Source organism: Bacillus rossius, chromosome 6, assembly GCF_032445375.1.
Source record: "Bacillus rossius redtenbacheri isolate Brsri chromosome 6, Brsri_v3, whole genome shotgun sequence".
Classification (NCBI taxonomy): Eukaryota; Metazoa; Arthropoda; class Insecta; order Phasmatodea; family Bacillidae; genus Bacillus; species Bacillus rossius.
In genome coordinates, this window is record NC_086334.1 from 44677277 (window position 1) to 44691897 (window position 14621).

General features: G+C 39.1%; 1 protein-coding gene across 4 annotated transcripts in view; it reads left to right on the top strand.

Moving 5' to 3' along the window:
* LOC134533112 (protein pangolin, isoforms A/H/I/S) overlaps positions 1-7154 on the top strand; it is a 555211-nt gene extending 548057 nt beyond the window's left edge. For all 4 annotated transcript variants that reach the window (XM_063370371.1, XM_063370372.1, XM_063370373.1 and 1 more), the window contains one exon: positions 406-7154. In XM_063370371.1, the coding sequence (XP_063226441.1) occupies positions 406-877 (472 nt within the window). In that variant the 3' untranslated portion in view covers positions 878-7154. The remainder of the gene's footprint in view (positions 1-405) is intronic.
* The last annotated feature ends 7467 nt before the right edge of the window (positions 7155-14621 follow it).

A 14621-nucleotide genomic window follows, 5' to 3' on the forward strand; every position in this document is an offset into this window, starting at 1 on the left:
AAAATGTATTACATTAAATTTTAATTTAATTCCAAAATAAAAGGGCTTATTTTGTTCTGAAAAGAATATGTATACAGGAGGTTAACCTCCTAAGAAATATTATTTTTCACAAAACTTCTCTAGTGTTTTGTTTTCACGTAAGTTTTATAACTTTTTTGCACAACTTTGTTAGATAATATAAGGTTTTTTTTTTTTACTTTGTGAATTGATGGTTTTATGCATTTGACAGGTGGAGCTGAAACATTAGGCTAGAGCAAGATGATGTGAATGCTAGTGTAGAAATCTGGAATTATTTTTGTGTTTATGTAGTCTTGCATTTTAGTTTGTATGTGTAAAGCATGCTTGTGTACGCACCGACGAGACACGATCGGAGCAGGGGGATGACGGCGGTCGGTTGCCTTCCAGGCGCAAGAAAAAGTGCATCCGCTACATGGAGTGTGGTGACGGGACGGACGACGGCAACCAGTCGGAGGAGGAGGAGGAGGCGGGGGAGAGCTGCGGCAGCGCGGGGGAGGCGCGGACCTGCCCCGACGACGACCGGGACAGCCTCCCCCACTCCCTGTCCTCGCCGGGGGGCCTGAGCGGCCTCTCCAGCCTCACCTCGCCCTCCGTGATCCTGCCGTCCCCCTCCACCAGCCTGGCGTCCCCCTGCATGTCGCTGCAGTCGCCGCTGACCCCCCACCACCTGGACGGCCCGCTGACGCCCGGCACCCCCCCGCACCCCCTGGTCCTCCCCCCGCCGCACCGCCTGCCCGTGGGCGCCAACCCCCACGACGCCAACAACCCGCTGAGCGTGAACCAGCTGACGGGCAAGTGCGTGAAGAGCGAGGCGGGCGGCAAGGGCCCGGCCAACCGCACGGCCATCAGCGTCACGTAGCGTCCGGCCGCGGTGAGCCGAGCCGGCCCCCACGCACCTCTCCGCCACGCTTTCCTGTGACACGCACTCTCTGCATATCTGGAAGTATCAGCGCACTCTTCAAATACCTAATTTAGAAGTGCCGATTGTTCAGTTTTGTAATAATTTATTAAAACCCATGTATAAAAAAATTGTTTTCTAGAATATTTGTATGTCAAAGGCATTTTTTTTAAAGTATCACTATCATTGCAAGCCCCTTAGAGAAATTTAATTTTTATTTTAATGTCAAATCAAAATTCTATTTTTTTTTAAAAACACGAATTTTACATACATTTTGCGCAATGTGTAAAAATGCTAATATTTGTTTTGTAATTACTTATTTGCATTGCAAAATCTTTCAGGCAGCACAATTTCAGCACATTCTAATTTTTTTAAAATTGAATTAGCCATTTGTTCCTTGTCATTTCCTATCAGAACCACCTGTTTGAAAATTTAAAAGTCTTCCTGGGCATGACAATCACGTCAGGCCCGTGTTATCTCTCTCCGATAGTGTGCGTATTGGGTTGATTATCACAGCTGTGACAAATGTTGGTTTTGTTTCAAAAGGACCAGCCTCATTGGTCAGTGGCATTTTGTAGTTATAGTTACGTGTCCCCTGGACTACTATCATTGCTTGTTAGCATTTATTTTCTTGTGAGTGTATGCCATATGGAAAAGAGTTAAGACTGTTTTTTTTTTTACTTTGCATAGTATAATTGTTATTAAAATAAGGTTTTCTGTACATCACTCAGTGTGCCATAATGCAGATTGAAAGTCATTTGAATTTTGCTATGTGTTTTATTAGTACCATGTGCTATTATTTTATGCCCTTATATGGTCTCTTTGTTCTTGTACCTTTAGCTGTTGTAAAACATTATCCAGGTAGAAGTTATGTTGGCTCATGTTAGAAATGTTAGATAATGTTACATAATTACAAATTAAAATTTGTTTAGGTCTTTGTGAAAAAGTTTCAAAAGCTAGTAATTATCTATAAAGAAAAATATGAATTCATTGTTTTGGTTCATATTGCAAGTAAATAATTGCAATATAAGTGACAAAAAAAACTTAACTTTTGGGTTGATACAAATGACATTTGGTATATTTACTTTATTTGATTCAGACAAGCATTTTGTGAGGATTGTAAATATTTTCTTTATGCTAGTTTTTTGAATCTAGCATAACAGAATTCTGTTTAGTTTCATTTCTATTAGTTTTAATGTAAGAACTAAGGTACAAATTCCTTGAGAATTTTGTAAAATATAATTAAGTCTTTCCACAAAGTTCTCAGCTAAATTTATACTTCTGTTAGTAATGTTGAATGTTGTCTAGAGTAATGTTAACTTGGTTCTGTTTCATCTTTCATGTTCTATTTTTGGTTGAAGTAAAGTTTTAATAGTTATCCAGCTATAGAAAAAACTTAATTAACTTCTAGTGACCATAATGCAGTCATTGAGGAAAAATTTTACATCACAATTATTTGCCTGAATTTTTACGAAAACAGATGTGCATAATTTATCTGATGCAAAAGTTAATAAAAAGTAATATGCAATGCTTATATAGTGAAGCATTTGTACGAGTTGCAATAAATAATAGCCAAAATAATGATGTGAAACTGCAGCAATCAAACATAAAAGGGGTGAATTCCAGCCTTAGAAGAAATATAATTTTGTCTTATCTTTGTTAAATACATTTATGATAATTGGTCTTAAAAATTTTTATTTATTTGTTTATTTTTTAAACCAAATTGAAAATACCCTAATTAGTTTTGGTTCCCAAAAATAATGTAACAACAGTGCATTGGAACAGAAATGTTTCTGTCAAACAAAAATATTAAAATATTTTTTTCTATAAATGACTTGCCTAAGCTGTGGGATGATTATTATTATTAGTTTCAAAACCAGCCCTTTTATTTTTAACAGAAATTTTCACTTGCCACAATTCATCACACAATTATTTTTAATAATGAAATCATTTATGTCAGAACATTTTTGGTTCTTGTAGATGATTCGGCTGTACGATTTTATTTTATGCTCAGTAGCATTTTATTGCCGAAAAGTTCTTATAAGTTACAAGTCTGCTCAGTGAAACTTAAATATAGTCTGCCTTATAGTGCTTGTTTTACTAAACATGCTCACAAGGGATTACTTGTAATTTTTAGAATGACAGTAATATGAGGTTGTACTAGGTTATACTGGCAATATTTTAACTTGTTCCATGTACAACCTTTAGAAGTTACTTGTTAAAAACTAAACAAATAGAATCTGAAAAAAACATTAATTTAAGATTGCAGTCACTTTTAACTTTCTGATTATAATTTAGTTTTAATTATATTCAATAGTTTCTTGTGCCATAGTGACATTTGTATTTGCATAGCTTTTGATTTATTTTTTTTGTGCAAAGGTCACTTTCATAGAAAATGTAACTAGGTGTAATAGTTTTTTTTTGGTATTTTCAGTACAAATTGTGCAGGATCAAATAGATTTTTTTTTTAAAATTTAAGTTTCATAATAATTTGGAGATCGTTGTGCTGGGACTAATCTCCTCCCAGCCCCTGAACTCCAAAGCAAGTTGCTTTGTCCAATACGTAAGTAGTATTGGCTTCTGGTGGAAGGGACCAAATCAGTGCTGTGTTTGTAGTTTTACACTTGAGTGTTCATGAGCTGCATATTTGTCGTAGAAATTTGGATTTGACCCTGAAGTTTAATTTCATTTGTAGTATGTACGTATACTTGCATACATATAGTTTCGTCAAGATATGTCTGAAATTTCATCAGCGAAGCTTCAAATAATTTTTATATGTGCGTTAAGGAAATGCATGCAAGTCTTCAAACATTGCTGGTAGCATTAAGAAATTTTTAAAAAAAGATTGCATAGCATTTAAATTTTTTTTATATATATATAATTAAAGAAATGTGGAAGAAGTTGGCTACATGAGCACTGATGTGCAGAAACTCCTACACATAGAGTCCCTTGTGGTAAATTCTTTTCTCGAAGCATTTGTTAGAATTTTCCCATACAACTGTAACAGATCTTATTAGGTTGTATTTTTATTTTAAAAAAATTGTGTGTGACTTGTTGCAGTGTTGGAGTGAACCGTATTTGCCTTTGTTTAAAACAAAAGTACATATTTCTAATATTTTGGGAACATAAAATTGTTGAGAAGTAAGTTGATAATTGTTACTGAGGAAATTATGCTTACCATTACTTACCCGTGTTTATCAGTAGACAGTGACACCTGAAAGTTAATAGGTGTAGCAACTATTAAATGTAAAACACAGGAGATTATCAACATATTCATGATAAAATTGCTGGCAAATGAGCTAAAAAAATTGGTTTCAAGCAGTTATTATGCGTGGACCGAAATGGATATTTCAAAACACACTCATTGCTAAATGTAAACTCTTGGCAAAATTCGTTACAAAATTATTATTACATTTAAAATTGGGTACGTAGCTATTGGAGTTCCAATTCAAGTGCTTAAAGAACACACCATACAGCTTTATTTACATATAATGCCCATGCAATGTTTTTTTTTATATATATATAATTTTAAATTCTAATTTAACAGTAACAATGTTGTTCAAGAGACTTATCAACGACGACTTATTTTTTTAGGGGAAATAAAACCTGAGCATATTTTAGAACTCTTAAGTTGGGAATGTAAATGGTGTGTTTTAAAAGTATGTCTCAATGTTTTGTGAGTGGTATACATTTTATTTGTGATGTTAGGCCTAACTTTCATTGGGAAAAAAATTTCTTGTCCTTGAATACAAGTTTTATATTGAGGCTGTGAATAAAGGCAAAGAAGTCTCATAAAGGTGGCCAAAACAGCTGTACTGAACCAGCAACTACATTTTACCATGGTGACCTAGACTCTAATCCCAACATATGGCCATATTTATGTACATAGGCAGCGAACAATACATGATTTTGATTCAATTACGTGCAGTAACTCCTCTCTATGGAATCTGCTATGTGTAAGATTTTATAAAATATTGTATCATAAAAGTATTGTATAAAATACCAAACTTCTAGAGACCATAATTTTTTATTTAATTTTAATTATTTCATTTTAGATATCTAAAGTTAATTTTCAGGAGAACTTAATGATGTGGCTTGTTTTTTATGTTGAGCCCTACTTTTTTTTTGTGTTAGTAAACATGCATACTTCTCAATTTTAAGAAACAAGTAAGAAGTGATCTTTAAATATTAATTTTGTGCATAGTGCACAAAATATTAACCAATATAAAACTGAAACGTGAAGGAAGCACTAACATTAGAAATCGATAAATAAAACTAGTCATTTACATATAATGATTTCATTTTGGCTACACATCTTTCTTAAGCCTGCTTTTTGATTATGGCATCAGGTGTGTATGTGCATGACTAGAATTGTTGGGGGGAAAAAAAGTGAGGAAAATTATAGATAGTTTTTAGGTGAGTGTGTGATTGGTTCGTCACACTGTTTAAACAGATTGTACAATGGCGACAAAAGCCTGCAAACTACTTTTGTTTATAAAATATATTAATTTTCATTTTTCCATGTCATTGATATTATACAGTTTTGAAAATCTGGTGCACATGTAGCAATTAAAATTTTTTTTTCTCCCAGTCGTATACATTTTTAGTTCAATACATGCAAAGTAAATTGTTTTTTAATGATTGGGACTGGAAGGAGAACCATTAAAAAATGACGGATCCCATGGACAAAAGTGAGATTCGCTGAAATATGGCTTCCCCGTGCCACTCGACTTGTTTTGTACACAGGCAAGTACGGTAACTGTTAAGTCTATAATTATGTTCAAGCCCTTAACATCTTTTGATGAAACAATTTTGTTGATAACTCTCTCTGTTTCATGTACCTTGAAATGTATTGTCTAGTTTCTCTGAGTATGATTTTTTTTTCCTGTGCAAAGGGGTGCAAGTTTTGTCACAAATTTCCTAAGTAGGTGTAGTGATTGCAAATTGTTGCCATGCTCATCTTCCATTGACTTCCCTAACTTTGCCCGTCTGGTCGTGTGAGGGAGGTGCTGTGTTTTGGCATATAAATGTTCCTTTCTCTGGACAAGAATTCAAGAACCTCTTTTCCAAGTTGTCGTTTAGCACTAGTTCCGAGTTACAAGACTATTTTTTATTTGAGAAAACGTACAAAGGTGTTTTCACAGTGTGAGAAGAAGTTAGAGCCAACTTTTTTGAAAGTTTTTAGGCGTGCGAAAGTTGGAAATATACTCAAGAGGAGGGGAGGGGGGAGGTGTTTTTTGCGTGTGTGGACTGATTCGTTGTACAGATGAAGCAGGATCTCACGGAGTGTGCTGTGCGCCTGTCGGGAACTTGTCACGTCGTTTTGGTAATGTGACGGAACTGCCGTAGACTGCTCGTGTTAGCAGGAAATATTTCAGTGGGAAATTTTCAAGAAGTATAAAAATTATAAATATGTATGTAACTATTATTTCCTTGTTAAACTGTGTTGTTTATTTTTAAAAAAAGAAATGAAAAACTTTTGAGACGTGTTGTAATGTTCCTTGTGTACCAGTTAAGCCTATTTACTTTCTGTCCCAATGTTTTGTAAAAAAAAGTAAGAAAAACAATGCTTTTGACGAGAATCAAGTTTGTTTCCATGCCATGAAATTGTGAAGTTTCTGTTTTAATGATAAACCTGTGTCTAGAGGATATGTCACACAGCAAAATTGTGAATCTCATATAGGAAATTGAGAGAAAACATTCAGGTATTGCGTAGATAAATTACATAACCATCCCTTATGAAAGAAAGTATAGTTTTTTACCAACCAAAGCACCTTTTTGTGTCATTTGTATGGTTGTTTTGTCCTGATGTGATATGAATGCAGAATGTATAGCTCATTTTTTTGTTTATTTGTGTTGAATTTTAAGAAAATATTTACGTAAGGAGTTGATTGAAAGAATTTATTAAGCTTGTCTTGGATGTTATGTATATTAAGGGGAGTACTTAACAAACATAAATGTGTATATACGATATATATATAAATGATATAGTCGTAAAATGTTACTGAAGTGTGCGAGAAGTGTAGTGCTCTCTTCGGCAAACTCTGTCTTCTTGGACATCACAGTTTGTAGTGCAATGGCTGTCGAGAGTTGCACTACTCAGAACAACTTGCTGCAATATTGGTTACTCCCCTTAGCAAAACAGTGGATTAGCATGTTGGCGAGTAGCTTTCTTTCCGTTTCATTATGACTGTTGTGGTTGAAAGCAGAGTTTTAAATAAATGATTCCGTAACGAAAGTGCTGTTTCTTTTTTTTATTATTTAATATTGTTCCTTTATGTTGATGTGGTTGTAATAATATAAATGTCTGGAGGACTAAATACCTGTGTTTTGATTTTCAAAAATCTTTGAAGTAAAAAATAATGGACAAAAGTTAAATTGAACTTATTTTTATAACCTGTGAAAAGATGTACACAAATGCACACACACACATACACAGAGAAGTACCCATACCAATCTGTTGAGTGCAGGTACAGATGATTTTTCAGGTCAGTACTGGGAAATGGACAAATTGTTAACATCGCATAGTCATCCAATATAAATACTGTGTTAAAGTTTTAAGAAGCTCTTAAATAACAAAGCATATTTATTTTTATAGTCGCTAGATATGCAGATTATTTATAGCGCTTTTTAATGTTTTATACACTGCTAGCTTTGTATAGTTAAATCTTTTAAATTTGAAATTTCTAATGCACTGTTGATTGAACTCTTCGTAATCACTAGTATCCTCCCCCATTTTTTTTTCGTGTAAGTATGGATGAACCATAATTTTTTTTTTTACGAAATTGACTCCTAAAACAAAATATTAGTATAGGTTGTTTTACCTGCTACCATATATGAGATTGATTTTTACTAGTCTTAAAAAAACTATGCATATACTGCATCAAGGACTGTTTTCGCTAACAATTGGAAAAAAATTACCTATAAGTTATTACAGCTTGTATCTTCCACAGCACAAGTGTTCAATGATGCATCATGGTGGTAAGTGTCGGATAGTGGGCCATCAGCCAAAAGGTGTCTGATCAGCTCAGCCAAGCACGTTGGTCCTGAGACGAGCGCCGCAGCTACCAGGAGCTCGGAATCTACAACACCTGTGTTGTCTTCACATCAGCTTCTAAGTTGATCACATTCATTGCTGTTTGGATAAAAAAACGCAGCAGACATTAAATGGCGTTTTAAATTGTCCTTGAAGTGAAGTAGAGAATGAGCATGCATATATAGCTAAATGGAGAAATAAATAAATAAATAAATAAATACATTTTATAAGATGTGGATTGCTGGTTTTTTTTTGTGGGACTAAGATATATGTACAGTAAAGGTTTCTTGGGTTATACTTCATACTATCATACTACATAAATTGAACTCCCATGTCAAAGCATGATTCACCAACCGAGCTGTACACGCTTATTATAGTGTCTTATCTGTACAAATTAATTTTTGCACAATTATTGATGAGAATGACGGTCAGAAGTCAATTTCAAAATGTTCACATTACCTTAAATAAACTTTAAGTGGTTTCATGATTTAAAAAAAAAAATAATGGCCTTCTGAGCTATGTATAAGTAATGAAGTGAGTGAAGATATGTAGGTATTAATTTAGAACATAAAAATTAACAAAAAAACATTAACAGATTTAAGTTCTTTATGCCTACATCATTTAAAAATTATGTAAGCTCAGTAGTTTAATGGATGCTTACTAAGAGATACGAGAGGGCTATGGAAAACTGACACTCAACCGTAGAAATATATATTTTAAATTACTTTTAAAAGAAAAGTCACCAATAACCAATAAGTGGTGGCTGGTGGGCAAAATGTGTAAGGATTCTATACTAATTTATCATTGTCTTCAGAGGTCTATAGAGACTGTTTGCAGGACCTTTCGTTTAGGAAAATTTACATCTTCCCATAACAGTTAAATCATGTTGTTTTGTGCTCATAGGGAAAGGATGAATGACCCTGTCTCTAATAATTTTACATTGCTTTTTAAAGTTTGGTAAAAATATTCCCAAATGTAGGGGTTTTAAAAAGCAGTCTTATGATGCATGTGTAACTCATAAATAAATTGATAATGTATAGAAATACATAGATCACAGCTGGAAAACAAGAATTTTCTTACGGCTAAACTCATTTCTGCTCATTTTATTCTGCAGGGAGATGTCTTCCACGTGTGCCATGTTTTTCGATCAGATGCCTGGAGCAAGGGAGTGAGGGCAATGACTGTCAGGCTGTGGAGGGGAAGTTCATCAGCCACCAAGCTCAGTCACACTGGCGCGTCACGGAAAGCACATGCGTTCGCAGGCAGAGTGGCAACAGCGGAGGCCGCCTAGTCTGGAAGTAATAAATGTTAGGTTTTAAGCAAATTGTTATACCCAGAGAAAACCTTAACCATTCTATTCCCATGCTTCTGGTGCGACAAGAAGGCTCACAACTGCGCACTCTTAAGTCAAGTGGAGGTTATCTGTTAGTGTGAATTAGTTGAGCGACTGTGATTTTTACTGCTTGTTAAGTCAGTATTTTGCTTTGTAATTGCATCGTGACGTACTATCGTAGTTGAGATTTTTCTCTAGAATTAAAGGGAAAGAAGAAACATATACACAGTTTTTAATTTATATAAATGATTTTATTACGTATGTAATCATTGACGATTTGCACTCGTCATGTTCGTAGCAAACAAATAACTGGAGTCAATGCTACAAATGTATAGCTTTATTTTAGCTAAAATTGTGTTCTATATGTATTTTATTTAAAAAAAAAACTCTGAGCTATATTCAAATCTGGGCAAACTACAATGCTTTCGTCCATTTGACATCGAGGTCGGACGGAGAAAAAGAAAACAATTGATGAAAAACATTTAAACATAAATGAGGCAATTAACTGATTACAGGTACCAAAATTTCTAATTTACTTTTGCCGTCACCCATGGTCTTGGGATCGAGACCCGGGGCGGTCCTAGTGGTTTTCAGTGGCTCTAAAGGAAATCTCAGGCGGGCGCGGGTTTTTGCCCCTGCGTATTCCACTAGGATCCACGGGTGTTGATGGTGGGAGGGAGTCCCTACTTCTAATAAGCACTGGCCCTAAACAGTATAAAGGACTGTTTCCTAATTGTTCAGGAGGCGTTTGCGAAATAAAGAAACAGTATTTAGGTGGTTTTTTAATCTCGCATCTCACATAGTGTGGATGGAGGCACAAGTTACACAATTACACTGGTCAAAAAAAACACGTTGGCACTACATTCACTCGCACTGATAATTAATTACGTATTACATGGATGTTACGTTGTGGTACTTGCAAACAAGGTCCCTACATTTATTTGTGGGTACACGAAGAGTTTGGGTGGATTAACGGCTACTTCCGTGATAGGCTGTAGATAGATTTGTGCCCGGGCTCACCTGTGTGAGTCGCGGGACCACGAAGATAATATTAAATGGCAAAGTCTTTAAGATTGCAGTCGGCATGCGTATGCTCGACGAATTACGTGAAGTTCTGTTCGCGGGAGTCGGCCCCGACCATAAGATGGCTGCGTCACGAACCTTTGTTCCGCGACGAGCAGAAATTAAAGCGGCCGGGATAAGCCCTGCACAGGAAATGGCACGGGGGCACACGGGGAGAGAAAGGAGGGAAAAGGTTTTAGCGAATTATAATAGTTACCACAATGACGAATCAGAAGCACAAAAAGTTGAAGTCTCCCCGCGGAATCATACGTCTGCCCCGGCCCGTGAGTAAAACTCTACTGCCGCTTTGTGCCGGCTTGGGAGGGGGAGGAAGCGTCATGATGCGCCAAACTTTCTAATGTTCCGTTATTCCAATTGTATAATCATAATTAGTCATTATTATTTATAGAACACTTGTATTTTAATGACATCTGTCTCAATTAGTTTGCGGAAGGCCTATAATAATAATTCATAACAAAATTTAGATTAATTATATTTGAAAATTAAAAGTCAAGCTGGAGACTGTCACTTGTTGACTACTCCAGTGGCTATATGCAAGTAAAAACAGGGAGGTAAATTAGGTTGGTTAACACTGTGGTTAATTATTGGCAGAAGGCCGCAAGGGACGTTCCGGACGTTCATTAATTGCGGTTTCCCACGGGGGAAACTGCTGCACCCCTACGATGCACTTTCACTATTAATTAAGTGTTCTGGTAATTAAAAATCACTTAATTAATCACAATTCATAATGCGCAGTGGCGTAGCCAGGATTTGTGTATGGTGAGGGGGGGGGGGGGGGGGGTTAAGAAGCATGGTCCCCTCCCTATTAAAGCTGAGGGTCTAGGGGGTCCTCCCCCGGAAATATTTGGATTTTAAGGTGTAAAATAGTGCTATTTTAGCAGTTTTCGGTACTTAAATTTAAATATTGTAATTGTAAAATTTTTATTAATTTTAATATGAAATTTGTTTGAGTGATGAATAAGAAATTAATTAAATATTTGGTGCTAAGGGGGGGGGGGGGGGGTTGAGCCCCTAAATCCCCCCCCCCCGACTACGTCCCTGGGCACGGTGTCACAACCTTATAGCTTCTACTCGGGACATGGGTAGGGTAAGGGAAGGAGAATCGGTAGGGCTCGCTTACTCTTCCCCTCCAGTGTAGTGGCCGATGATAGCAGTAAGACACCCAGGCTCTTAGCTAACCTGCTTTCAGATATCTGAATTGTTTGCAATATTGATATGCTACATTAGAACTCAATTATTATTTTTTCATTAAATTTTCTTCAAAATCTTAATATGTGCAATTATCTGGTATCCATATATAGTTTACTATGGTTTTAATAAAATTGAAAAAAATTGTGGTTAAAAGGTGGGGGGGGGGGGTTAGAACCCCTAAACCCCCCTCCTGGCTATGCCCCTGATGATGCGTGAGAACTGTTTGGTGGTGTTGGCATATGGACGTATCTGGGAAGGCACTCATCGGCGTCTGCGGCTTGCTTGACACGTGAAATGTGTTAGGGGTGCGTTCCATTAGCGGGGTTTAATACTGGCGGGTGGAGGCCGGGCTTTATGGCCTTCGGAGGGACGATGACACTTTAATCGAAATCAAATTGCCATGAACTTCAACATTCGTTGATGATCACAGTTTCAACAACGTGTAAATACATTTTTAACGTACTGTTACAACCTAATGGGATAATTGGGTTCGTAAGGGATAGCCCAATTAAGTTTCCCAGTTACAGTTTTATTGTGACACGAACCCCGCTACCTCTATGTGAATTTAAGTGACTTAAGTATTGTTCGGAATCTCAGGATAGGTTCGGCCTTGTGGCTAGAGGCAGTGGTTTGACACAGTAGGGCCCCCCGAGCTGTTTCGGCCACTCGGGACTCCTGAAAAGAACAAGAAAATACCGGCTGATTTCTTATTAATTTTTTCCGGCACAGCCCTATACATAGTGCTGCCCGTCCTGGCCGTAACGGTTGTCCCGAAACGAATCATCACACGCGCGACCACTCACTCAGTGGCGGCTCACAATTTTACTACCCGGTAAGGTAATTCACTTTGGACACGATGCGATGATTACAAAAACAAACCCTAACATAACACACTAGAATCCTGTGCAAGATTACACTTCACAATTATAATTACGTAGTACACTGGTCTAAGAACGCATAGGCCCGTAACTCCAGCGACGGTACATGAATCTTAGGACTGTCCCAGAAATTGACGCGTTAGTAAGATTGTTTGTAATGTGTTGCCTACTAGCTGCCCCGTGCAGGCTGAAACTAATTAGCCGATTGGCTAGGATATCGCGTGAAGTGCCGACGTACCATCTCGCAGTTCGTACATAGTACTTACGTGACGTCGTCTGGCCGACGACCACCCCAGAGCCCGACCTGCACCCGCCAGTATACGCTCCCGCTAACGGAACACACCCCTGGCCATGGCCCACCCGAGTCAGGCGACCCGAACAGCAATCAAAGACAAAGCCGCGGAAACCTGAGTAGACAAGAGAAGAACCGTACCCATTCCTCCTAAAACATTAAATTAGGATTTTAGCGACAATAAAATCTCTTCCAGACACACCCGTTTGGAGTCTAGCGTAATGAGGTCACGCCTGGCGCGAGAGAGGCCGAGCCTCCCTCGGACGCCATGCCAGTTCGGCAGTTCAGCGCAGCTCACGGACCGGGGCGGACCTACGTCCCACGGAGAGGCAACATCCTTTGTCTACATCGAAAGTAACGTCCGGTAAATATAGTCACTAATTAACAGAACCCCTTTTATTACTTAACCTCTCCGTGAGTACCCGGTCCCTTTTTTCGGTCCAGGACCTAATCCGGCCGCATCAATTTAAAGACACCCCGCACCACACTTGGTCAGCGGGGCTGCTCTTCAGTATACGGCACGGGCCGCCTCCCGCAACTTACAGAACTTTATTTAAGGTCACGCGCACGGCGCTGACCACAAACCCGCAAGGGAACTTGGACAAACTTAATTGCGGTGCGTGTTTCACCACAGTGGGCACAACACCCGCGCCGAGACATTTGCATACGGGATTGGCCGTCTCCAATCGTCCACCCCCTTAATTCAGTGTATTTTTGTATCCCGCATTTTGTATTGCTAACTTACGTTACCCGAGTAACGAGTGCCACGTAACTTGTGCGCGCCCCCTTAATTCAGTGTATTTCTGTGTCTCGTACTTTGTATTGCTAACTTACGTTACCCGAGTAACGAGTGCCACGTAATTTGTGCGCGCCCCCTTAATTCAGTGTATTTTTGTGTCCCGTACTTTGTATTGCTAACTTACGTTACCCGAGTAACGAGTGCCACGTAACTTGTGCGCACCCCCTTAATTCAGTGTATTTTGTGTCCCGCCTTTGTGTTACGAAATTACGTTACCCGTGTAACCAGTGAGACGTATGAGACGTAGCAGCGTCCGAGGCCACGTAACGCGGAACACAAACCATACGGCGCCACGGAATAACGAGTAAACCCCCCCCGGGGACCTCTGTAGAGTGTTGTATTGTGTACGACTCGTTCCTATGAATAAAAGGTACGACACCACCACCTTAACTCCACGCCTCTTATTTAAAATCATCTCACGCAACACCGCCGCCGGCCCTAGTGGGCCACGCAGGGGCACATACATCCACGACCCCCAAACTCACGACTAGAACCGAGCTAGTCTGGCGCCCACCCGGACAATACGTAACAAGAACCGCCTTTTCCCACTAGGAGCCACACCGGGACTCGAGCCCGAGACCCCGGACGACGGCATTTGGCGCCCGCTGCGTGGGGCAGAAAATAACGTGAAAAATTTTTTTTTCTCACTTCTGGACATTTTCGAAATAAATTCACCAACAGGCGACAGCGGAGACACGAAACGGCCATTTTGGACACAGGAAGGGTCGAAGGCCAGACAGACCGGCGCGACGAGGCGAGCGGACAAAGGACATTCCAACCACCCCCACCCCCGCACGTCATCACGGCGAGGCGAGCAACGGAGCGACGTCACCACCCCCACTCCGCGCGGACCGTTTTCGCCTCCTCTTTGTGCGGCTGTCCGGGCACCTACCCCCACCTTGTCACTCCGCTCCACGCTCTCCGCTTCGGGCAACCATCCCGATACCCCCACTCCGCGCGGACAGTTTTCGCCTCCTCTTTGTGCGGCTGTCCGGGCACCTGCCCGCCGCCGATCTAAAACCCGCGCGCTACAACACGCGCCCAGACTACGAACAGCCCGTCACAGACGGCGAACTTGAACGTACAACATACA